At 40.6% G+C, this 27,984-nt stretch overlaps 1 protein-coding gene across 1 annotated transcript; it reads right to left on the reverse strand.

The window, feature by feature from the left end:
• Nucleotides 1-8,786: 8,786 nt before the first annotated feature.
• LOC110528661 (dual specificity protein phosphatase 7) lies at nt 8,787-26,621 on the reverse strand. Its single transcript, XM_021610792.3, has 3 exons — nt 25,733-26,621; nt 19,748-20,179; nt 8,787-9,677 (listed from the first exon to the last, which is right to left on the reverse strand). Exons 1-3 carry the CDS (start codon nt 26,139-26,141, stop codon nt 9,367-9,369), a joined length of 1,152 nt encoding a protein of 383 aa, XP_021466467.1. The 5' UTR covers nt 26,142-26,621; the 3' UTR covers nt 8,787-9,366.
• Between the last annotated feature and the right edge of the window lie 1,363 nt (nt 26,622-27,984).

The raw sequence follows: 27,984 nt of genomic DNA on the forward strand, positions 1-27,984 counted from the left end.
TATCCCTCTCTCTCTCTCTTCCTCGATCTCTCTCTATCCCTCTCTCTCTCTCTCTTCCTCGATCTCTCTCTCTTCCCTGATCTCTCTCTCCCTCGCTCTCTCTATCCCTCGATCTCTCTCTCTTCCTCGCTCTCTCTCTTTTCCTAGCTCTCTCTTCCTCGCTCTCTCTCGATCCCTCGCTCTCTCTCTCTCTTCCTCGCTCTCTCTCATCCTCGATCTCTCTCTCTTCCTCGATCTCTCTCTGTTACTCGCTCTCTCTCTCTTCCTCACTCTCTCTATCCCTCGCTCTCTCCTCTTCCTCCTCTCTCTCTAGCCTTCTCTTAATTCCTCTTTTCTCTTTGTATCCCTGACACATCTCTATCCTTCTGTCTATCTCTGTCCCCCTCTCTATCACTTTCTCAAACTGTCTCTATCCTTCTGTCTCTCTGTCTCCCTCTCTATCACTCATTCTCCCTCCCTTCTTCCCTCTCTCCCTCGATCTGTCCCTCGCTCTCTATCTCTTCCTCGATCTCTCTCTTCCTCAATCTCTCTCTCTTCCTCGATCTCTCTCTCTTCAATTCAAGGGCTTTATTGGCATGGGAAACGTGTTAACATTGCCAAAGCAAGTGAGGTAGATAATATATAAAGTGAATATATCAAGTGAAATAAACAATACAAATTAACAGTAAACATTACACATACAGAAGTTTCAAATCAATAAAGACATTACAAATGTCATGTTATATATATATATATACAGTGTTTTAACAGTGTACAAATGGTTAAAGGACACAAGATAAAATAAATAAGCATAAATATGGGTTGTATTTACAATGGTGTTTGTTCTTCACTGGTTGCCCTTTTCTTGTGGCAACAGGTCACAAATCTTGCTGCTGTGATTGCGCACTGTGGAATTTCACCCATTAGATATGGGAGTTTGTTTGTTTTCGAATTCTTTGTGGATCTGTTTTCGAATTCTTTGTGGATCTGTGTAATCTGAGGGACATATGTATCTCTAATATGGTCAAACGTTGGACAGGAGGTTAGGAAGTGCAGCTCAGCTTCCACCTCATTTTGTGGGCAGTGAGCACATAGCCTGTCTTCTCTTGAGAACCATGTCTGCCTACGGCAGCCTTTCTCAATAGCAAGGCTATGCTCACTAAGTCTGTACATAGTCAAAGCTTTCCGTAAGTTTGGGTCAGTCACAGTGGACAGGTATTCTACCACTGTGTACCCTCTGTTTAGGGCCAAACAGCATTCTAGTTTGCTCTGTTTTTTTGTTAATTCTTTCCAATGTGTCAAGTAATTATCTTTTTGTTTTCTCATGATTTGGTTGGGTCTAATTGTGCTGCTTTCCTCTCTCTCTATCCCTCGCTCTCTCTCTCTCTTCCTCAATCTCTCTCTCTTCCTCGCTCTCTTGGCCATAGTGGAGTTTGGAGTGTGACTGTTTGAGGTTGTGGACAGGTGTCTTTTATACTGATAACAAGTTCAAACAGGTGCCTCTTAAAGAAGAAGTTACAGGTCTGTGAGAGCCAGAAATCTTGCTTGTTTGTAGGTGACCAAATACTTATTTTCCACCATAATTGGCAAATAAATTCATAAAAAATCCTACAATGTGATTTTCTGGAATTGTTTTCTAATTTTGTCTGTCATAGTTGAAGTGTACCTATGATGGAAATTACAGGCCTCTCTCATCTTTTTAAGTGGGAGAACTTGCACAATTGGGGGCTGACTAAATACTTTTTTGCCCTACTGTATGTTGAAGAGGGTGGGGCTTAAGCTGCATCCCTGTCTCACCCCACGGCCCCGTGGAAAGAATTGTGTGTTTTTTGCCAATTTCAACAGCACACTTGTTGTTTGAAATCAACAAAGCATGAGAAGACTTTGCCTCTGTTTTGTTTTGTTTGTCAATTAGGGTGTGCAGGGTGAATACGTGGTCTGTCATACTGTAATTTGGTAAAAAGCCAATTTGACATTTGCTCAGCACATTGTTTTCACTGCGAATGCACTAGTCTGTTAATGATAATGGAGAGGATTTTCCCAAGGTTGTGGTTGACGCATATCAAATTTGTCTCCACTTTGGGGTGATCATTCATTGGTTCCAAATATTGGGGAAGCTAAGGACGATGTTAAAGAGTTTTAGTATAGCCAGTTGGAATTTGTTGTCTGTATATTTGATCATTTCATTGAGGATACCATCAACACCACCGGCCTTTTTGGGTTGGAGGGTTTGTATTTTGTCCTGTAGTTCATTCAAGGTAATTGGAGAATCCAGTGGGTTCTGGTAGTCTTCAATTGTTGATTCTAAGATTTGTATTTGATCATGTTTTTGCTTTTTGTTCTTTGTTATAGAGCCAAAAAGATTGGAGAAGTGGTTTACCCATATATCTCTGTTTTAGATAGATAACGCTTCGTGTTGATGTTTGTTTAGTGTTTTCCAATTTTCCCAGAAGTAGTTAGAGTCTAGGGATTCTCTCTCTGTCTCTATCCCCCTCTGTCTCTATCTCTATCCCTCTCTCTGTCTCTATCCCCCTCTCTCTCTGTCTCTATCCCTCTTTCTCTATCCCTCTCTCTGTCTCTATCCCTCTTTCTCTATCCCCCTCTCTCTCTATCCCTTTCTCTCTGTCTCTATCCCCCCCTCTCTCTATCCTTTTCTCTCTGTCTATCCCTCTCTCTGTCTATCCCTCTCTCTCTATCCCTTTCTCTCTCTCTCTACCCCTCTCTCTCTATCCCTTTCTCTCTCTCTCTACCCCTCTCTCTCTGTCTCTATCCCCCTCTCTCTCTATCTCTATCCCTCTCTGTCTCTATCCCTCTTTCTCTATCCCTCTCTCTGTCTCTATCCCTCTTTCTCTATCCCCCTCTCTCTCTATCCCTTTCTCTCTGTCTCTATCCCCCCCTCTCTCTATCCTTTTCTCTCTGTCTATCCCTCTCTCTCTATCCCTTTCTCTCTCTCTCTACCCCTCTCTCTCTATCCCTTTCTCTCTCTCTCTACCCCTCTCTCTCTGTCTCTATCCCCCTCTCGCTCTCTCTCTCTCTGTCTCTATCCCCCCCTCTCTCTCCTCTCTCTCTGTCTCTATCCCCCTCTCTCTCTCTCTCTCTCTCTCTCTGTCTCTATCCCCCCCTCTCTCTCCTCTCTCTCTGTCTCTATCCCCCTCTCTCTCTCTCTTTCTCTGTCCTCTCTCTCTCAGCAGCACATTATCATCATACATGCACCCGAAATAAGAGCAGATTACACGTTAAAGAAAAAATAATTCAATATTTATTTGCTGTATAAACATCTTGCGTTGTTTTCCACATAACTATACAGTACATAGGTTTAACATCGTTCGACATCAGGAAGTATCAACTGCCCTGCTGACAGTTTAATGCACAGCGTCTTATATACAGCATACATAGAAACAGCTATTGAACGGGCAGGAAGCTGTTACAAGATGCAGAAGATGCATTGTCAAAAAAAATCCCTGAAAATTCCCTCAGTGAGGTAAGATACAGAGCCTTCAGAAAGCATCCAAACCCATTGACTTATTCCCACATGTTGTTGTGTGACAGCCTGAATTCACAATGGATTAAAAAAATATATATAATTCTTACCCATCTACACACAATTACCCATAATGACAAAGTGAAAACATGTTTTTTTAGAAATTTTTGCAAATGTATTGAAAATGAAATATCCCATTTACATAAGTATTAGCACACCCGTGGCAGTGATTGCAGCTGTAAGTCTCTTAAGAGATTTGCACACCTGGATTGTACAATATTTGCACATTTTTATTTTTTGTAATTCTTCAAGCTTTGTCAAATTGGTTGTTGATCATTGCTGGACAGCCATTTTCGTGTCTTGTCATAGACTTTCAAGCAGATTTAAGTCAAAAACTGCAACTCAGCCACTCAGGTCCATTGAATGTTGTCTTGTAGATTTGACCTTAGGTTATTGTCCTGCTGAAAGGTGAATTCATCTCCCAGTATCTGGTGGAAAGCAGACTGAACCAGGTTTTCCTCTAGGATTTTGCCTGTGGTTAATTCTATTCTGTTTAATTTTATCAATTTTTTTTTAAATATATATATTTTTAAGTGCCCATGACAAGCATACCCATACAATGATGCAGCCACCACCACTATATATGAAGCGTCTCAACGATGGATTTGTCCCAGCACTTTTGTGTTCATGGCAAAAAGTGAAGTGAATTGTCACATTTTTTGTTGCAGTATTACTTTAGTGCCTTGTTACAAACAGGATGCATGTTTTGGAATATGTTTTATTCTGTACAGGTTTCCTTCTTTTCACTCTGTCATTTAGGTTAGTATTGTGGAGTAACTACAATGTCGTTGATCCCTCCTCGGTTTTCTCCCGTCACAGCCATTTAAACTCTGTAAACTGTTTTAAAGTCACCATTGGCCTCATGGTGAAATCTCTGAGCAGTTTCCTTCCTCTCCGGCAACTGAGTTAGGAAGGACGCCCGTATCTTTGTAGTGACTGGGTGGATTGATACACCATACAAAGTGTAATTAATAACTTCACCATGCTCAAAGGGATATTCAATGTCTGCAGTAGGTGCCCTTCTCTCTAATTCCACTTTGACATTATTGTGGGTAGGCCAGTGACACAAAATCTTAATTTAATAAAATGTTAAATTCAGGCCGCAACACAACAAAATGTGGAAAAAGTCAAGGGGTGTGAATACTTTGTGAAGGCACTGTAAACATTCACTTCCGTTCTTCTCCTCTTTTCCCTGGCCTCTCTCACTCCCTCCATCTCACGGATCCAACACACTCTTAGGTCTATGCCCCAAATTGCACCCTATTCCCTATATAGTGCACTAATTTTGACCTGTTTGAAACTTGGTCTAAAGTAGTGCACTATATATAGGGAATAGGGTGCAATTTGGAACGCATGCTTAGTTAACAGGAAGAAGCTACAATAAAATGTCACAACAAAAAATACAAATATTCTTGTGTTTTGTCAAATATACAAACAGAGAAAAACACTTAGTCATTAACACATGAAGCAGCTTGAAATCAACGATTTTCTCTTAAAAAAAACTTCGGCACTGAAATAAATTTCAACCCTAGGGTGTAACGTACCTCTGTGTCCCAAATTGCACCCTATTCCCTATATAGTACACTACTTTAGACCAGAGCCCTATGGCACCCTATTCCCTACATAGTGCACTACTTTAGACCAGAGCCCTATGGCACCCTATTCCCTACATAATGCACTACTTTAGACCAGAGCCCTATGGCACCCTATTCCCTACATAATGCACTATTTTAGACCAGAGCCCTATGGCACCCTATTCCCTACATAATGCACTATTTTAGACCAGAGCCCTATGGCACCCTATTCCCTACATAATGCACTATTTTAGACCAGAGCCCTATGGAGGCATCGTCAAGAAGTAGCGCACTATAAAGTGTGCGATTTGGGACGACGTGTGATCGACTTGTCCACATTTCCTTATGGTTGTGACTGGGTTCAGACTCCAAACTGATAAAGTCCTATCGAGCATATGTAAAAAAAAAAAAAAAAACTCATTATCATCTGGAATAATGCTATATATTATATTCCGGAGAAACAACTTTGCATATCGGCTTTAAGATATAATATATTGAAAGGCCACAGGAATTAGACAGATAGGATAGAGCACATTATCAAAAACAAAACTAAAATCACTGAAGAAGAAAAGAAAAGTCATTTGGATTTTAACGAGCTACGACAGATCCAGAATTACACTCAGATATAAGTGCAGGGTTTGTCTCCTGGCTCTGTAGCCTAGTCCCAGATATGTCCGTGTTATCGTTCCACTCCAATGGCTAAACATAGGACACGAGAGGATAAGGAGTGGAATGTTAGCACAAACAGACTGGCTCCCCGGGCTAGGTGTTGAGACGCAGCAAACAAACTGCTGTTATTAAGAAGAGCTTAGAGTCTTGTTTCACATGTGTATTAATAGGCATGTGTGAATTTAATTTTTAAAAAAACATATATATTTTTTTGCATATCCCAACTCTCCCTGAGACAACCCCAGAGAGTGGGGTCACGGCCAGGGTCTGCCAATATTAACAGCGACGACCCTGGAGCCATTAGGAGTAATGTGCTCAAGGGCACATCGACAGATGGTTCAAACTCCTAAGCCGACAGGGTGAACCAACGACCTTTCGGTTACTGGCCCAACGCTCTTGCTGCAAGGCTACCTATCACCGTATTAGCCTGGGTGCCAGTCTGTTTTTTGCTTTGTAGGAAACACATGTGTCTGGCTTGACAATGGAGTTGGTGTAACAGGCTTCCCTGTGCTCGCCTAACGGTATAGATTTCTTCCTCACACGGCCTCAGCTGGAGAGTAATGTTTACGAGGCTCACTCTGTTACACTGGCGAGATAACGCACAGATGTGGGACCCAGGCTAGCAAACCAAATGAAGCCCCTGTACTTTGGACACCCCAGACGAAGGAAAGGGAGCTTCAGTCCCAAAGCAGAGCGCTCCGTGGGTAACTTTTCCCCTAGGTACAGGTCTAGAATCAGCCTTCCCTATCCAAATCCTAACCTTAAACATTAGTGGAGAAATTGCTAAACTGACCCGAGATCAGTATTTAGGGGCAAATTCACCCGACAAAGAAAATACAAATCTAAGCAGTCAGCGATACAGCTGTATTCTGTATTTACGTGTCGAACTCTAATTCTAGAATTATTATTATTATTATGGTGAAAAACAGAGTAACACAAACAAATGTATAAAATACTGTTGATATAATACAACAGGGTAAAATAACCTCATCTGAAGACCCGTTGAAGACAAAAGGCCGAGACCCAAAAAAGGCAACCTATTCCCTAAAGAGTGCACTACTTTCGACCACAGTAGAGCACAAGAGGAGTGCACTTTATCGGGAATAGGGTGCTATTAGTTGTCCGTCATTTACATGTATATTTTTGATTTCTATTATCATTAAAAGGACAAAAGTTTATTTTTTATTTATATATATATATATATATACAACGATATTTCTAAAAGTGAGATACAAAGAGTATTGAACAGTCAATAATATAGAACGAGATGTATTATACGGTTATAGAATAAGGCCAGTGGAAAGCAACCCTGCTCTTTGTACCAGTCTCGTGTCACAAGAAAAGGTTTCCAGTAACCTTTCCCCCCAACATTCCCAGGTTTCCCCCCCCCCCCCAGAATTCCTGGTTGGAGATTCACGTAAATCAGGAGCAAATAAAACAGGAAACACAGGAATCCTCCAACCAGGAAAACCTTAGCTACATACTGTGTGCCGCTGTATGTTATCAGCTACAGCTTATAACCTGTTATAAGAGCTTACAACATCTCTATACTTGACAGACAGCAGTAATAGTAGTTAAAAAAAACAGTTCTCGTCGTTCCGACTTCCAGCTGGTATATAAACAACATCCAACAAACTCTCAAATAGCCTGGGTACCCGTCTGTTTGTGCAATATCATTCCAGCTGTCATTCCCACTTGTCATGCCAAACAAGAGACAAGGAGTGAAATGATATTGCACAAATAGACTGGTAGCCAGGCCCACCTCCACAACCTCTTCCTCGGGTAGTCACCTGCACACCACTATTGGACAACACACAGTACTTTGTTCATGTATAGAGCATAACAGAATATATCATTTACCTTATATTTTATTCATAAAGTAATAATTTAGTGTAATGTAATATAATATTCATAATATCGCCACGGCTTGCGGGGGGGGGGGGGGGGGGGTGAATCGACCCAGGATTTAAAACTCTCGGAGAGGAAGTGAGGTTCTTTGCCGAGACAAAACAGATCCATGACTTCGTCCCCAAAATGGCACCCTATTCACTATGTAGTCCACTAGTTTTGACCAGAGCCTTATGGGTCCTAGTCAAAAGTAGTGCACGATATAGGGAATGTGGTGCCATTTTGGATGCGGACCCATCTTTTCATATGCAGTTAAGGAACAATACGCTTCACCCAGCCAATCCCAGCCCACAACATGGCCAGACCAGCTGCAGGAGCTAGTCTCTGCCTAGGACTGTCTCTACACTACACCATCTCTGTGCTAGTCTCTCCCTCTCTCCTCCCTCTCCCCTTCTTTTTGAATCTATCTTTCTCCAGAGTACTAGTTTATGTGCCTAGAAGTGATATAGGCTTCACCACTGTGCAAACTGCATTAGATCATCGTTACAAACATAGACAACAACAAAAAAAATACAAAAAACAACCAGAATATTATGAAAAGTACATTTCTCTTGGTCTGTTTTGTCTTTAGTTATAGAGTCTCCTTTCGATGTTCAAGTGCTTCTGTTTCTGGTTTTGGACAGGTACGATTCTCGTAGTAGTAGGAGACATACAGTATGTCCATACATATGTGTCTAAATGTATACAAATATACAAATGTATGTAGACATACATTAGTACTTGTACATGTTATATGCATCACTTGAACATACTTGTGTTTGTGTTAAAAAATATCTTTGTTTTAAATAAAAATTTAAAAAATCCAAACCTACACTCAGTAGGGTGAGATCACCTCCGTAAAGATGACCCCCAGACACTGCAACACATTGGCACCATCTTCGTCATTCAGTAGGGTGAGATCACCCCCGTAAAGGTGACCCCCCCCCCAGACACTGCAACACATTGGCACCATTATCATCAGGAGGTTGTTGACGAGGTCGTCTCCCAAGAGGACAACAATAAATGAATGACTGGAGCAGATACACAATTTGTTTTCTGTCTTTGTATGACAACACTCTGTGTTCTGTTCTTCTATGTTCTGCTCTTCTATGTTCTTCTCTGTTCTGTTCCTTCTATGTTCTGTTCTTCTCTGTTCTGTTCTTCTCTGTTCTGTTCTTCTCTGTTCTGCTCTTCTATGTTCTGTTCTTCTCTGTTCTGCTCTTCTATGTTCTGTTCTTCTATGTTCTGTTCTTCTATGTTCTGTTCTTCTATGTTCTGTTCTTCTCTGTTCTGTTCTTCTCTGTTCTGCTCTTCTATGTTCTGCTCTTCTATGTTCTGTTCTTCTCTGTTCTGCTCTTCTATGTTCTGTTCTACAGCGTAGCATGTCTCAGTCTACTCCTAGCACTTCCTCTTTCCTTAGACAACAAAAAAAACAGGCTGTTCCAAAGGCAAGATGACAAGCTTCCCAAACCACTGAGGAGAGGAGACAGGGCTTCTTCCTCTTCCTCTTCCTGTCAACCCTCTGAGAGACCAACAGAGCTCTACAAGCCAAGCAGACTTCCATTTGGCCTCTGATCTGTCCCTGTCCACGCACCGTCAGTCCACCATCCCAGGCTATATGCTGTCAAAGCCAGCCAGCCAATCTCTGAAGAGAAGAGAAAAACATTCACATCCAAGATGGCTGCTCAAGTCCCGCCCCCCCCCCCCACCACCCCTTCATGTAGATTCCAGCGTGTCGAGCTGGAACACGTTGTGATTGGTTGGCGTGGTGAAAAACAGTTGGTCATTGGTGGAGGAACGGTTGTCACACGGGCTATTGAGCCCCAATGTTCTCTCAAAATCCAAGAGCTGACCCATGAAGTTGAAGTTGGGTGAGATGTTGGACTTCTTCTGTTTCACAAAGTCGTACGCGTCGTTGAGCGACAGGTTGAGCTTCTGCATCAGGTAGGCCACGGTTACCGTTACCGAGCGACTGATCCCTGCCAGGCAGTGCACCAGGATACCACACTTTTTGGAACGGGCTTCGTCTGGAGGGGTTAGAGAAAAGATAGAGGTACAGATTAGTTTTATGTGTTGGAGACGCAACACCATTTAGAGATACACCAACTCCACCTCTGGTTTCAGGAGTTTATAATGAGGGAACAGCTACACCAACTCCACCTCTCTGGTTTCTAGAGTTTATAATGAGGGAACAGCTACACCAACTCCACCTCTCTGGTTTCTAGAGTTTATAATGAGGGAACAGCTACAACAACTCCACCTCTCTGGTTTCTAGAGTTTATAATGAGGGAACAGCTACAACAACTCCACCTCTCTGGTTTCTAGAGTTTATAATGAGGGAACAGCTACAACAACTCCACCTCTCTGGTTTCAGGAGTTTATAATGAGAGAGAAGCTACAACAACTCCACCTCTCTGGTTTCAGGAGTTTATAATGAGAGAACAGCTACAACAACTCCACCAACAATTTCAAAGATGTTACTGAGTTACAGTTCATATAAGGAAACCAGTCAATTGAAATAAATTAATTAGGCCCTAATCAATGGATTTCACATGACTGGGCAGGGGAGCAGCCATGGGTGGGCCTGGGAGGGCATAGCCAGGATCAGCCAATCAGAACGAGTTTTTCTCCACAAAAGGGCTTTAATACAGACATAAATACTCCTCAGTTTCATCAGCTGTCTGGGTGGCTGGTCTCAGACAGGTGAAGAAGCCAGATGTGGAGGGTTGGCGTGGTTACACGTGGTCTGCTGTAAGGCTGGTTGGACGTACTGCCAAATTCTCTAAAACGACATTGAGTCGGCTTATGGTAGAGAAATGAACATTACATTCTCTGGCAGCAGCTCTGCTGGACATTCCTGCAGTCAGCATGCCAATTGCACGCTCCCTCAAAACTTGAGACATCCGTGGCATAGAGTTGTGTGACAAAGCTGAACATTTTAGAGAGGCCTTTTATTGTCCTGAGCACAAGGTGCACCTGTGTAATGATGATGCTGTTTAATCAGCAACGGTGAAATACTCACTAACTAGGATGTAAACAAATTGATGCACTAAATTTGAGAGAAATTAGCTTTATGTGCATCTGGAACATTTCAAGAATCTTTCATTTCAGCTCATGAAACAAGGGACCAATTATATTTTGTTCAGCATATATTGGGTTATTTTCATTTGTTGTTTTCCCCCTGCCAAGACGTTTCCTTTCGTTTGAAAGTCTGGAGCAGTGGTAACGCCACCTTTGGAGTGATGAATCACGCTTCACCAACTGGCAGTGCAACGGACAAATCTGGGTTTGGCAGATGCCAGGAGAACACTTCCTGCCCCAATGCACAGTGCCAACTGTAAAGTTTGGTGGAGGAGAAATACTGTTCTGGGGCTGTTTTTCATGGTTCGGGCCATTTAGTTCCAGTGAAGGGAAATATTAACACTACAGTATACATTGACATTCTAGACGATTCTATGCTTCCAACTTAGTGGCAACAGTTTGGGGAAGGCCCTTTCCTGTTTCAGCATGACAATGCCCCTGTGCACAAAGCGAGGTCCATACAGAAATGGATTGTCGAGATCGGTGTGGAAGAACTTGACTGGCCAGCACAGAGCCCTGACCTCAACCCCCATCAAACACCTTTGGGATGAAATGGAACGCTGACTGCGAGCCAGGCCTTATCGCCCAACATCAGTGCCCGACCTCACTAGTGCTCTTGGGCTGAATGGAAGCAAGTCCCCGCAGCAATGTTCCAACATCAAGTTGAAAGCCTTTCCCAGAAGAGTAAAGGCTGTCATAGCATAAAAGGGGGGGGGGACCAACTCCATATTAATGCCCATGATTTTGGAATGAGCTGTTGGATGAGCAGGTGTCCACATACATTTGGTCATGTAGTATATTTCCCCAAACGTTGAGGAGCAAACCCCGCTACCACCATTCCGGAGATCGACCAAGACCTTTTACATACTTCCTGACTCTGACTCGATCGTTTCACGTCATAGTGTATTTCTTAAATACGGCACTTTCAAAAACAAACAAGGCATCGGACATTCCAGAGCCAAACAAAAACTCCACATTCCCATGAAGCTGAAGAGGGGAAAACACTGGATATTCCTTGGGGATGGGAGAAGGTACGTCTAGTAGACTGATTACTGAAATACTGAAACTAACGTCAAATCGTCTGGTCTGAAATACTGTTACTAAAAATAAATAGTCTGAGCTGTAATATTGAAAGTCTAATCTCAAATATTGAAACTAAAAACAAATAATCTGATGTTAAATACTGAAATAGTCTGATCTGAAGTACTGAAATGTACTATGAAATTGCACATAACAACTCTAAGCAAAGCTCTCTGTTATTATCCCTTGTGTATAGTCGTGACTCAACTGTCGTGACTAACCAGTATTCCTACACCGTGTAGTGGGATTGAGTCAACAGACAAGAAAATCTTCTTGGGTTTTCTATTGATACTTCGAATACGAGTCTATATTGGTAGACATTGTGTTGTGCCTCTGAGTAAGTGAAGAGAAACTCTCTGAAAATAGTTATGCATCTCAAATAGCACCCTATTCCCTATATAGTGCACTACTTTAGACCAGAGCCCTATTCCCTATATAGTGCACTACTATAGACCAGGACCCTATATAGTGCACTACTATAGACCAGGACCCATAGGTAATAGGGTACCATTTGGGACTCATCCCAGGCGTGACCATGAGGAGGATATTAATAAACCTGTCTTGAATGTGGTATAAGCTTCCAAAAGGCTTTTCTCTCCTGCCAAATATCACTGTGATTTCATTTCTTTTCACAATGTGTTTCACTGTCATACACTAGAAGTGATTGTTGTTTTAATGTTAATGTTAATTCACGTTTAATGTTTCTTAATGAAGAGACATGGACCCTGAACAATAACAAGGAGACCCATAACGATCGTGCAGCTTTAAAATGGCTTCATAAAGCCTTCATAAACACTACACAAATGTGTTACAAAGCATCTATAACCGTTTGTTATGCTTTATAAAAGGGTTCATAAAATGTGGAATAACCGTGTGATATAACTTACTATGACAAACCTGTGCTTTATAAAGGGTGACATAAGCATTGCTTAGTAAAGGAGGCTTAACAAATCACTTATAACCCTGTCATTCTCATCTTGGTAGAGCATTGCAAAGTCAGGATATTGAATTCAACTCGCGGGACCAACCATAAGTAGGATTGCACAACCTCTTTCCATCTTGGGTGCATAGTCAATATTGGACGTGACCTCAACTTCCCCCACAATGCTGTGCTGCAGGGTGACACATACTCTAAAGTGCAGGAAAGGAAGGCCCAGAGTTCCCTCTGCTGCAGAGGATAAGTTCATTAGAGTTACCAGCCTCTGAAATTGCAGCTCCAAAAAAATGCTTCAGAGAGTTCAAGTAACAGACACATCTCAACGTCAACTGTTCAGAGGAGACTGTGTGAATCAGGCATTCGTGGTCAAATTGCTGCAAAGAAACCACTACTACAGGACACCAATAATAAGAAGAGACTTGCTTGGGCCAAGAAACACGAGCAATGGATGTTAGACTGGTGGAAATCTGTCTTTTGGTCTGATGAGTCCAAATTTTGGTTCCAACCGCCGTGTCTTTCTGAGACGCAGAGTAGGTGAATGGATGATCTCCGCATGTCTGGTTCCCAAGCATGGAGGAGGGGTGATGGTGCTTTGCTGGTGACACTGTCTGTGATTTATTAAGAATTCAAGGCACACTTAACCAGCATGGCTACCATAGCATTCTGCAGTGATACGCCATCTCATCTGGTTTCACTTAGCGGGACTATCAATTGTTTTTCAACAGGACAATGACCCAACACACCTCCAGGCTGTGTAAGGGCTATTTGACCAAGAAGGAGAGTGATGGAGTGCTGCATCAGATGACCTGGCCTCCACAATCACCCGACCTGAACCCAATTGAGATGGCTTGGGATGAGTTGGACCGCAGAGTGAAGGTAAAGCAGCCAACAAGTGCTCAGCATATGTGGGAACTCCTTAAAAACTGGCAAAGGGTGGCTACTTTAAATATCTCAAATATAAAATATATTTAGATTGGTTTAACACTTGTTTTGGTTACTACATGATTCCATGTGTGTTATTTCATAGTTTTGATGTCCTCACTATTATTCTACAATGTAGTAAAAATAAAAGAATAAACTGGAATGAGTAGGTGTGTCCAAACCTTTGACTGGTACTGTATAAGCCTGGGACATCAACCATTCTAAACTAGCCTTAATGGGAGTGACCATAGAATTCTATAGGAGTGACCTCACTGAGTAAAGGATTTGTCATCGTCACGAATAACACAGTTAAAAAGTCAGAATTATAACCCTGCCCATTTCCAAAATGTATCTTCTTAATATGTGATTTTAACCCCTAACCTAAAATCCACACCTTTTCTCCCCAATTTCATGATATCCAATTGGTAGTTACAGTCTCATCCCATCGCTGCAACTCCCGTACGAACTCGGGAGAGGCCAAGGTCGAGAGCCATGCGTCCTCCGAAACACGACCCTGCCAAGCCGCGCTGCTTCTTGACACGCTGCTTCTCTTAACGCGGAAGCCAGCCGCACCAATGTGTTGGAGGAAACACCGTACACCTGGCTACCGTGTCAGCGTGTATGCTCAGGGCCGGCCCGCCACAAGGAGTCGCTAGAGCGATGGGACAAGGACATCCCGGCCCGCCACAAGGTGTCGCTAGAGCGATGGGACAAGGACGTCCCGGCCAGCCAAAAAGGGTTTGGACGATTCTGGGCCAATTGTGCGACACAGCCTGGGATTGAACCAGGGTCTGTAGTGACGCCTCAAGCAATGCGATGCAGTGCCTTAGACCGCTGTGCCACTCGGGAGGCCCCACGAAGGCCAAGTTTGATGCATTGGTCCACCAGACCTTCCTTTGGGTGGAAGTGTCTGGGAATGAGATTCGTCGTAATGGGACTAACATGACTTCACTTTACAGCGTATTCCAATCCTTCACCACAACAGGTCACCCTTTATAAAGCACGTGTTTATATCACATTTGACCTTGGTGGTTACGTCACATTTGACCTTGGTGATTACGTCACATTTGACCTTGGTGATTACGTCACATTTGACCTTGGTGATTACGTCACATTTGACCTGGGTGGTTACGTCACATTTGACCTGGGTGGTTACGTCACATTTGACCTTGGTGATTACGTCACATTTGACCTTGGTGATTACGTCACATTTGACCTTGGTGGTTACGTCACATTTGACCTTGGTGGTTACGTCACATTTGACCTTGGTGGTTACGTCACATTTGACCTTGGTGGTTACGTCACATTTGACCTTGGTGATTACGTCACATTTGACCTTGGTGATTACGTCACATTTGACCTTGGTGATTACGTCACATTTGACCTGGGTGATTACATCACATTTGACCTTGGTGATTACGTCACATTTGACCTTGGTGATTACGTCACATTTGACCTTGGTGATTACGTCACATTTGATCTTGGTGGTTACGTCACATTTGACCTTGGTGGTTACGTCACATTTGACCTTGGTGGTTACGTCACATTTGACCTTGGTGGTTACGTCACATTTGACCTTGGTGGTTACGTCACATTTGACCTTGGTGATTACGTCACATTTGACCTTGGTGATTACGTCACATTTGACCTTGGTGATTACGTCACATTTGACCTTGGTGGTTACGTCACATTTGACCTGGGTGATTACATCACATTTGACCTTGGTGATTACGTCACATTTGACCTGGGTGATTACGTCACATTCGACCTGGGTGATTACGTCACATTTGACCTGGGTGATTACGTCACATTTGACCTTGGTGGTTACGTCACATTTGACCTTGGTGATTACGTCACATTTGACCTTAGTGATTACGTCACATTTGACCTTAGTGATTACGTCACATTTGACCTTGGTGATTACGTCACATTTGACCTTGGTGGTTACGTCACATTTGACCTTGGTGATTACGTCACATTTGACCTTGGTGATTACGTCACATTTGACCTTGGTGATTACGTCACATTTGACCTTGGTGATTACGTCACATTTGACCTTGGTGGTTACGTCACATTTGACCTTGGTGATTACGTCACATTTGACCTTGGTGATTACGTCACATTTGACCTTGGTGATTACGTCACATTTGACCTGGGTGATTACATCACATTTGACCTTGGTGATTACGTCACATTTGACCTTGGTGATTACGTCACATTTGACCTTGGTGATTACGTCACATTTGATCTTGGTGGTTACGTCACATTTGACCTTGGTGGTTACGTCACATTTGACCTTGGTGGTTACGTCACATTTGACCTTGGTGGTTACGTCACATTTGACCTTGGTGGTTACGTCACATTTGACCTTGGTGATTACGTCACATTTGACCTTGGTGATTACGTCACATTTGACCTTGGTGATTACGTCACATTTGACCTTGGTGGTTACGTCACATTTGACCTGGGTGATTACATCACATTTGACCTTGGTGATTACGTCACATTTGACCTGGGTGATTACGTCACATTCGACCTGGGTGATTACGTCACATTTGACCTGGGTGATTACGTCACATTTGACCTGGGTGATTACGTCACAGTTCTGCCACATTTATGAACCCTTTCTAAACCCACGACATACGGTTGATTATAGATGCTTTGTAACACATTTATGCAGTGCTTATAAAGGCTTTATGAAGGCTTCATAACATGAATTTGATTTAAAGAGGGACCGAATAATACCAGTAATTCAAATAACTATAAGGCTAATTTGGGGAATGACGTCTGTCAAGTAATGTATGAGATTATGTTCTGTACATTCAGCCTTCTTGAGGTTTTTATCTTCTGACTGAAGGCTAGTAGCCATGTCAGACAACCACATTACATAAATTGAATAAGGTAACGGAATAGGTAATGGAATAAGGTAACGGGAAAGATAACGGAATAAGGTAACGGGAAAGGTAACGGAATAAAGTAACGGAATAAGGTAACGGAATAATGTAACGGAATAAGGTAACAGAATAAGGTAACGGAAAAGGTAACGGAATAAGGTAACGGAATAAGGTAACGGAAAAGGTAACGGAATAAGGTAACAGAATAAGGTAACAGAATAAGGTAATGAAATAAGGTAATGGAATAGACGTGTGGACTCTTAGACAACATTAGCATGAGGTCTTTGCCATCTCTGTGTTACAGTAGACGAAGAAGCTGGCATCAACCAAAACAACCCTAACCTCTAGGTGCAGTGGAGGATAACACCCATCATTAAAAACTAAAGTCTTCACAATGGTTCTCAAGATGACCTGGCCTACTTCATTCATAGATTCCCTTCCGTAGTATAATGAGTGTGCTAGAAACCTGTAGGCCAACTTTTGATGAGTTAATTAAAAAAAGGTCCACTTTGTGGTTTGATAATAATACAATGACTCAGATCAAGCCATGACTATTTCATGGTGTGAAATGAGGCGAGTCGCAGGAAATACCACAAACCGCTCAGAAGACATAAATCAACTCAGAGTTCAATATTGTTCATTTGGAGGGTAAAGCAAGGTTTTGTTCCTTGGAGGGTTGAAGCAACGTTTTGTTGCATCCGAGATAGGGCTAGTTAGCTTAAGTTGCTGACTAATAAATCTATATTATATGTTTTGAGTATGTACTTATCAATCTATATGTTTTAAACATTAAGATTTATACTATATGTTTAAGGCAATAACACCCGTTATTGTACTTGTTATTGTACGGGCGACAGGAAGCCCAGCGAAAAGGTACCTAGTTCGAATCCCCAAGCTGACTAGGTGAAAAATCAGTCACTTAATCCTAATTGCTCTTGTGTAAATTCCTCTGGATAAGAGCGTCTGCTAAATGACTAAGATTTTTTTAAATATATATAATAATAAATGTATAAATCTATATGTTTTAAGCTAAAATATGTTTTATTGTACTTATAAATCCAATAAGTAATAAGACAACTTGTTTGGCTCATCCCTCAATAGATATGAGGCACAATAAACGTTTGATTCATCTATTCATGCCTAATTTAGTGTTAAATGAATAGTTAACCTATAACCTGAATGTTGGTGAAATGACAGCAAGGATACACAGGCCCTGTCTACACTTGACAGTTCATGCAGCTTTAGCATTCTGATCTTAGAGTTGTGATCCTGGCATTCTGAACACGTCATGCGTCTACACCTACATTAAATGTGTCTACCGTGTCCACAGTGTGTCCTGATTCCCTTTTCCAGCGCTATATTCAAATGCCAGTGTCTACTCCACAAACGGTGGAATAGGCTAAATATGATAATAACACCACAACTGATGGCAGTAGCTAACTAGCCAGCTAACTACAGTAGCTAACTAGCCAGCTAACAACTGTAGCTAACTAGCCAGCTAACAACTGTAGCTAACTAGCCAGCTAACAACTGTAGCTAACTAGCCAGCTAACAATTGTAGCTAACTAGCCAGCTAACAACTGTAGCTAACTAGCCAGCTAACTACAGTAGCTAACTAGCCAGCTAACTACAGTAGCTAACTAGCCAGCTAACTACAGTAGCTAACTAGCCAGCTAACAACTGCAACTAACTAGCCAGCTAACAACTGTAGCTAACTAGCCAGCTAACTACTGTAACTAACTAGCCAGCTAACTACTGTAGCTAACTAGCCAGCTAAATACTGTAACTAACTAACCAGCTAACTAATGCAACTAACTAACCAGCTAACTACCGTAACTAACTAGCCAGCTAATTATTGCAACTAACTAGCCAGCTAACTACTTAAACTAACTAGTCAGCTAACTACTGTAACTAAATAGCCAGCTAACTACTGTAACTAACCAGCCAGCTAAGTACTGCAACTAACTAGCCAGCTACCTACTGCAACTAATTAGCCAGCTAACTACTGTAGTTAACTAGCCAGAAAGCAATTCTAAAGGGATTGGGAAACATTGTTAGCATAACTCTAGCCAAACAAAACATATTTTTATAAATGTTATCCAACTGGCTAGCATTTATGAGGCCAGCAAACACGTCCAGACTGAGGAGTAATCCACACGCAACGCATTCCTGACTACCTGTTGAAGTGGTCAGACAGATCTGAACACAATCGGACCACAGTGGCTTTGGTGCATCTAGACCCGTATTTTCAATGCATTTTTTTTGTATTTTGATAGCAGAAGTCACATGTAAGTGTCAAGTTTAGACACGACCATGGTTCTCTGATGAATCAAATATGAGATGGGTTCATGAGATGTTACAAAAATGAACATCCCAAAACAAGACTTTAAAATACTGTAAACTCACATCTGATCTGTAAAAGACTGTAAACTCCAAATGATCTGTAAAAGATTCTCATTGGCTGGCCCTTGCTTCATATTCATAGCCAAACCCACTGGCTCCAGGTCATCTATAAGTCTTTGCTAGGCATAGCCCCGCCTTATCTCAGCTCACTGGTCACCATAGCAGCACCCACACGTAGCACGCGCTCCAGCAGGTATATCTCACTGGTCATCCCCAAAGCCAACTCCTCCTTTGGCACCTTTCCTTCCAGATCTCTAATGCCAATGACTTGAAGAAATTGCAAAAATCACTCAAGCTGGAGACTATATCTCCCTCATTAACTTTAAGCATCAGCTGTAAATAGCCCACCCAACTACCTCATCCCCATATTGTTTTTTTGCTCCTTTGCACCCCAGTATCTCTACTTGCACATTCATCTTCTATACATCTATCACTGCAGTGTTAAATTGCTGAATTGCAATTATTTCGCCACTATGGTCTATTTATTGCCTTTCCTCCCTAATCTTACTTTATTTGCACACACTGTATATAGATTTGTATATTGTGTTATTGACTGTACGTTTGTTTATCCCATGTGTAACTCTGTGTTGTTTGTGTCACACTGCTTTGCTTTATCTTGGCCAGGTCGCAGTTGTAAACTTGTTCTCAACTAGCCTACCTGGTTAAATAAAGGTGAAATAAAAAAATTAAGGTGAAATTAAAATAAAAATAAAAATAAGACAGTAAACTCCAACGGATCTGTAAAAGACTGTAAACTCCAAATGAGGCCGCTTATACTCACCAATGAAAGAAATGGCCTCTGGGAAAAACTGCGAGAGATTTTGGCTCCAGTGATCAGAGATGGGGATCTGTTTGTACTTGAAGTCTCCGTCGTGTTCAAACATGTTGGGCAGGTTGGGCGTGACGTTCAGGATGTACTTGATGTTGTACTTCCCCAGGATGTCCAGGTTGGTGGAGTCTTTGGCACAGCCCAGGTAGAGGTACGGTAAGATCTGGACCGGGAAGGCAGGCTGGTTGTTGGGGAGAGGGCTGCCCTCGGACTCGGTGGCGCTGACCGGTTCCCTGTCCGATGACTCCCCATCAGAACAGTCAGAGTTGATCCTCAGCCCGCCCAGACCCAGGACGGAGGCCGGCGGGGAGCTGCTGGGGCAGGAACAGTCCAGGTTGGTCTCACAGTGCTCAGGGTACTCGGTCTGGAACTTGTTGAAGCCACCTGGAAACAACAACAGAGACTAATTAGAATAAAATAGAATATAGTAGAGTAAAATACAATATAACTGTTGTCCTGGAAACAACAACAACACATAGATGGATCAGAATCCAAATATAAGAATATAATTGAGTAGAATATAGTAGAGTATAATTGAATAGAGTAGAATATAGTAGAGTAGAATAGAATAGAGTAGAATATAGTAGAGTAGAATTGAACAGAGTAGAATATAGTAGAGTAGAATTGAATAGAGTAGAATATAGTAGAGTAGAATATAAGAGAGTAGAATATAGTAGAGCAGAATATAATAAAGTAGAATATAATAGAGTAGAATATAATATAGTAGAATAGAGTAGAACAGAATAGAACGGAGTATAATAGAATACAATAGAACAGAGTAGAATGGAGTAGAATAGAATACAGTAGAATCTAATTTAAATAATACAATAGAGTAGAATAGAATACAGTAGAATATAATATAGTACAATAGAGTAGAATAGAATACAGTAGAATTGAATATAATAATAGAGTGGAATAGAATACAGTAGAATATAATATAATAGAGTAGAATACAGTAGAATATAATAGAGTAGAATATAATATAATAAAGTAGAATATAATATAATAGAGTAGAATAGAATACAGTAGAATTGAATATAATATAATAGAGTGGAATAGAATACAGTAGAATATAATATAATAGAGTAGAATACAGTAGAATATAATATAAGAGTAGAATACAGTAGAATATAATAGAGTAGAATATAATATAATAAAGTAGAATATAATATAATAGAGTAGAATAGAATACAGTAGAATTGAATATAATATAATAGAGTGGAATAGAATACAGTAGAATATAATATGAGTAGAATACAGTAGAATATAATAGAGTAGAATATAATAGAGTAGAATATAATAGAGTAGAATATAATATAATATAATAGAGTAGAATATAATATAATAAAGTAGAATATAATATAATAGAGTGGAATAGAATACAGTAGAATATAATAGAGTAGAATATAATAGAGTAGAATACAGTAGAATATAATAGAGTAGAATATAATAGAGTAGAATATAATATAATAAAGTAGAATATAATATAATAGAGTAGAATATAATATAATACAGTAGAATATAATATTATAGAGTAGAATATAATATAATAAAGTAGAATATAATATAATAGAGTAGAATATAATATAATATAATAAAGTAGAATATAATATAATAAAGTAGAATATAATATAATAAAGTAGAATATAATATAATAGAGTAGAATATAATATAATACAGTAGAATATAATATAATAGAGTAGAAAAGAGTAGAAACAAATAGAACCCCTGAAAACATAGCTACACAGAGCTGGGTCAGAATCACAATATGAGAAAGATTGTGCTACATGTTGTCATTTCACTTGTTCAAAAAGTCCAATACAGAGAAATGAAATTGGGAGCATAGAATACAACTTTATTGTCCAATGTGAAAGTCATCTCTGAGCGATGAAAGGTTGTGTAAACTTTTCATTTCATCTACTCTTATCAGTACTGAGATTTGAGATGTTCTTGTTATGTTGTGTTGCTACTCATGCTGTGTTGTCATGTGTTGCTGCCCTGCTACGTTGTTGTCTTAGGTCTCTCTTTATGTAGTGTTGTGTTGTGTCTCTCTTGTTGTGATGTGTGTTTTTTCCTATATTTATATTGGATTTATTTATTTGTATTTTTTAATCCCAAGCCCTTGTCCCCGCAGGAGGCCTTTTGCCTTTTAGTAGGCCGTGATTGTAAATAAGATTTTGTTCTTAACTGACTTGCCTAGTTAAATAAAGGTTAAATAAAAGATTTTAAAAAAGTTGTGTGTGTGTGTGTGTGTACACAGCATTTACCTATCTATACTATTTACCTACCTATACTAAATAAAAATGCACTGTACCAAATCAAAAAACCTGATATGATGTACATGTGCCAGACAGGAACAGGATGTGGACCTACTTCCTATTTTACTTGGTAAAAATACATCAATAAATACTTATTTTCCACCATAATTTGCAAATAAATTCCCTAAAAATCCTACAATGTGATTTTCTGGATTTTTTTTTCAGGCCTCTCTCATCTTTTTAAGTGGGAGAACTTGCACAATTGGTGGCTGACTAAATACTTTTTTGCCCCACTGTATATGTACCAGACATGGAACAGGATATAGACCTACTTCCTATTTTACTTGGTAAAAATACATGTATACTGATTTATTATCACATTACATCCTATAACACAATAATAAACCCATCTCATACACGGATGTTTCCACTCCTTCAATAAAAACTCTGAACATTTTGTTGTTGTTGTTGTTGCCCGTGCAACAGACAGCTAGCTGTAAGATCCGCTAATATTGGACTAGTACAGGCCTAGTGCATTACTTTGGTGAAAAACTTCCTGCAGCTAGTAGCTTACCGCTGATCTGATCTAAGGAGACATTAAAAGTGACATAAAGTGTTATGTGTGGACTTTCTTTTGTGAATGACGGATGACAGTGAGCCTCAAACATGTAGGCCTATGGAACATTTCTCACAACTACTACAATGTTCACAGTGACAATATAAGTCAATGACCGCCCTATGGGTCAGGACTGTAATGATTCTGTAATATTATTGTAATGAAACAGGACCGGAGCAGGCCTCGAAACGTCGACCTTCTAGCCCGAAGTCCAGCGCGCTATCGACTGTGCCGCTCGTGGTCCGCGCGTTAACATTACGAATAGGTTGCAGGTCTTTCTGTAACAGGGTTGGTTTATGTTTCCACTGCAGAAATATGTATTCGGTGTTTATGTATTCCAATTGGTTGGTTTAATTTACATATCAATAAGGTGTTATGCCATTGGTCGTGCTTGCCGATAGGGGGAGATCGTGAACGTCAATTCTTCTTAGTCTGATATTTCAATGCAAGCGGTCACGGTTCTGAAATACTATATTCTATTTTCATATTTACAATGTGTAAGAGTTCACTGTGTACATGTCCTTAATGAATGTATCTAATTAACACTTTGTTCTAGCTAGCTATTTGTGTAGGTAGCTATCAAGTAAACACAATATATGTGTGTACATACCCGTTAGATATTGGGGGACATCCTGGGATGTGCTTTTGGATGTTTTTGCTGTAATTGTCAAATTAGCTCCCTGCTAACTCAGTTATTATGCATGCTCTAATTGTAACTGTCAAATTAGCTCCCTGCTAACTCAGTTATTATGCATGCTCTAATTGTAATTGTCAAATTAGCTCCCTGCTAACTCAGTTATAATGCATGCTCTAATTGTAACTGTCAAATTAGCTCCCTGCTAACTCAGTTATTATGCATGCTCTAATTGTAATTGTCAAATTAGCTCCCTGCTAACTCAGTTATTTCCATACTAACGGAAGAAACACGAAATGACAGCCATCAACACACTGGTGCCCTGCTAATGTACTTCCTTGTGTCTATCGTCAGGTACTTACATAACGGATGTGAAACGGCTAGCTAGTTAGCGGGGGTGTGCGCTCTGAGACCTTGAAGTAGTGGTTCCCCTTTGCTCTGCAAGGGCCGCGGATTAAACAAAAAATGTATTTCACCTTTATTTAACCAGGTAGGCTAGTTGAGAACACCTTTATTTAACCAGGTAGGCTAGTTGAGAACACCTTTATTTAACCAGGTAGGCTAGTTGAGAACACCTTTATTTAACCAGGTAGGCTAGTTGAGAACACCTTTATTTAACCAGGTAGGCTAGTTGAGAACACCTTTATTTAACCAGGTAGGCTAGTTGAGAACACCTTTATTTAACCAGGTAGGCTAGTTGAGAACACCTTTATTTAACCAGGTAGGCTAGTTGAGAACACCTTTATTTAACCAGGTAGGCTAGTTGAGAACACCTTTATTTAACCAGGTAGGCTAGTTGAGAACACCTTTATTTAACCAGGTAGGCTAGTTGAGAACACCTTTATTTAACCAGGTAGGCTAGTTGAGAACACCTTTATTTAACCAGGTAGGCTAGTTGAGAACAAGTTCTCATTTGCAACTGCGACCTGGCCAAGAAAAAGCGGAAACAATTTGACACATACAACAACACCGAGTTTTGTGGGGCGATGGGTAACGATGCTTCGTGGGTGACTGTTGTTGATGTGTGCAGAGGGTCCCTGGTTCGTGCCCGGGTATGGGCGAGGGGGACGATCTAAAGTCATACTGTTACACTTACTTGTATTATATTTTGTACCGTTTTTGTCATTGTTGTGATGTTTAATTACTAAATTCCTAGTCTGATATTGACATGCAAGCGACGAATCCAGAGTCTACAGCCATCAACATAGTGTTGTCCAGCACATCTAATCATAATCATAGGTCCACAGCATCTAATGTGCCTCCTTGTGTTTATCGTCAGAGTAAACACCAATCAACTGGGGCCGCTGGCTGGAGAGTCCTTTCCTTCCAATCAACATCGCAAGAGAGTTCTACAAAGTACATTCACATCTGTTACGCTGATGCTGAGACATTTGTTACATTAGTAGCTAGTCTCTTCTGCCCTGTAGAAGTGGTTCCTGAATATCAGACAAGTGAATCTGAAACATGTTTGGAATATTTTCCTCAAGTACTATTATTTTCCTACACACATGAGATAGGACATGAATAGGTCTATGACAAGAACGGTGTTGATTGTGTGGTATAAATAATAGGGTTTTTTATATTGCCTAGACTAGTTTCAGACAGCACACAGAGAAGAAATAGTTTCTGTTCTGTTCATTCATGAAATGCACGTCTTTTCCAGAAGAAGCACTTGACAACATGGCGGAGCCATTTTAGAACATTAATTGAAAACATATTTGTTTTGGCCAACATTCTTTCAAAGTAAGAAAACCCTCAAATAATGAATATAACATATGTACTCTATTAGATTAACAATCGAAAATCCGGTTGAAACACTATGATTCTTACTACTGTCACGGTGTGGGAATATAAACGAATATTTGACAATAGAATAAGTTATTTTCACGACTGCTTATTATTTATAGGCTTTCGTGAAGGGGAATTAAACATCGAGATAAATATTATTAGTTTCATTATCTTGAAGCACTTGAGGAAAATATAAGCCTTTATTTTTATTTTTTTTACACATTATTACATAGGAACCGTGGCTGCCTTCCGTTGACGTTTCATTTAGACAAGAAATATTTGACAACTTTAATAATGATAAAGAATACAATCAAATAGCCACTCCATAGTCGATAATAACATTATAGCGAGAGGGAAACGAACGGATCCATAGTTGCATTCCGCTGCCTTGAATGAGCTACAATGTAACTTTGCGCTAAAGTCCATTTGTGTAACTGTTACATTAGACGAGGAGTCTGGCTAGTCTCCGAACTCGGTCACGTAGGAATAGAATATCAATTGTGCTTTAAGTCGATTTGTTGTTGTTGTTGTTGACAAGTAGCCTAGTCTTTAGACGTTGAAAATGTACTAGGAAACAGAAAATAACATAATACGAGAACATAAAAACAAAAACAAATCTAAAAGATCGAAGAAGTTCTCACCTTCCAGGTAGAAAGCCTTACAACCTTCATCTCGGAGCTTTTGCAACAGCAAGCCGAGAACAGAGCTCGCCACCCCGGTCTCCTGCCAGTCCGTAGTGGCCTCGTCATAGAGAAGAACCATGTCTGTCTTGCACCGCTTCACGAATTTCTCCTTATCCTCGTTGTTGGGGATGATGGACCGGATCGGTAGATTCCCCTTCTTCAGTCTCCGCAGCATCAAACCGGGGATCGTCAGGTTGATGGCCGACTCAATGTGCGACGATTCGTAAAGCTCGTGAGATCGGCAGTCCAACAGCAGTAGTGAGCTCACCCCGAGCCCGGACTCCAGTTCTTCTTGAAGCCATTCCACACTTTTACTCGACATAATCTCTGTCACGTCCCGGGAACCGTTCCAAAGATTAATTTTCATTAGGGAAATGTGGAGATGGCTCTTTGCAGTAACATGAGGAGGGAAATACAAATCACGGCGCTAAACTTCTACTGCTGTGGATAAGGACAGAACCGAGTCCGCTCTGATCACTTTCGTCCACCGATACAGCAGCACCGCTGCTCGCCAAGGCTGGTAGACGGAATGAACACACCACCAGGCTTGAACACATTAAAGATATTTTATTTCAGTCCGTTGGCTAGAAATTATGCTGGGTTCATTCAGATGCCGTCGACGTCCATTTGACACTGCGGTCTTTTAAGCGGTCCTTTAAATGACCTATATCGCGTTATTATATAAATCTGATGAAAATGTGGATTCCGGATGAATCGTAGCTATAGCACATGTTTTTAACATGTTTGCCTTTCGACCGCCTCCCGTGTGTCATTTCCAGTAACCACTGTGACAAGCAGGCTGAACTAAAAGGGGTTTGCAGAGAGTAGACATGTCACTGTGGAAGGAGGAGCTGGGCAACAGTTAAAGACGTAGCATACAGCATGGGAAAGGTTTTTCAACTTTCAGACATCATATCCCTCTCTCTCTCTCACCAATTTGGACAGCAACAAATGGCCTAAAATATTACACTGATAATTAATTCAACCTTGTCGGATTCCTAGGGGGAAACCTAGTCTATTATAATCTCCAAATGCGTAATTGCGTCTAGACACCGTTTGGCACATGGGACATATGACAATGCCAATTCATAGGGGTAAAGCCATTGGACCATAACAACACCCCTTCTAAACGTCCACATAGATGCTTTTCAATACAGAGATATTAGAAACTAAAGGACAACGCATAATGCTCTATCGATGGCTACAGAAGACTCAGATGCAGCCGGTTCCTCTTTAACAGATCTGTCCCACTCTGTCTCACCCGCCATCCTCTCTTTCACCCTCCCAACCTGATCAGAACATTCGTTATGAATGGACCGCCCCTCGATTGAAAAAAAAAAATATCTCATGGTTGATCAAATCTGACTGAAATTAACCTGTAGTTGATCACAAGCAGACGTGTTGTCTGCTCTATTCTATTTCATTCTATGATATTATAATCTAATCTATTACATTATATTCCATCATGTGGTATTATAATCTAATCGAATACATTATATTAAATTCAGTTCTATTCTATTTCATTCTATTCTATTCTATTCTATTTCATTCTATTCTAATATATTACATTATATTATATTCCATCCTATTCTATTTCATTCTATTCTAATATATTACATTATATTATATTCCATCCTATTCTATTTCATTCTATTCTAATATATTACATTATATTATATTCCATCCTATTCTATTTCATTCTATTCTAATATATTACATTATATTATATTCCATCCTATTCTATTTCATTCTATTCTAATATATTACATTATATTATATTCCATCCTATTCTATTTCATTCTATGGTATTCTATTCTAATCTATTACATTATATTAAATTAGACTTGCCTGGTTAAATAGATGGAATACCATAGAATTTCCATAATTGACAAGTACAGTTTTACTGACCTACTCCTTTGGACAGCTAAGTAGCATATTTGTACAGTTGGGAGCCTACATCCACTGGTGGAGAGAGAAACTGTAGGTTTTTACACACACCACACACACACAGCTGCAGGACAGAAGGCGTAGAGACCCACCGACAGCAGACAATAGCTCTTTATCCCTCAGTCCCAATGACTTACAGTTACTTCAGACTCTCTGACAGCAAGCTCTTGTGTTTCCATCCCTCTCATCACAACCCCCCCCCCCCCCATCCCCCCATGAACAATAAGTTACAGACTTGCCCACTGAGCGCTAACGCTACAAGC

Source organism: Oncorhynchus mykiss, chromosome 7, assembly GCF_057628025.1.
Source record: "Oncorhynchus mykiss isolate SJ-2025 chromosome 7, ASM5762802v1, whole genome shotgun sequence".
Taxonomy (NCBI): domain Eukaryota; kingdom Metazoa; phylum Chordata; class Actinopteri; order Salmoniformes; family Salmonidae; genus Oncorhynchus; species Oncorhynchus mykiss.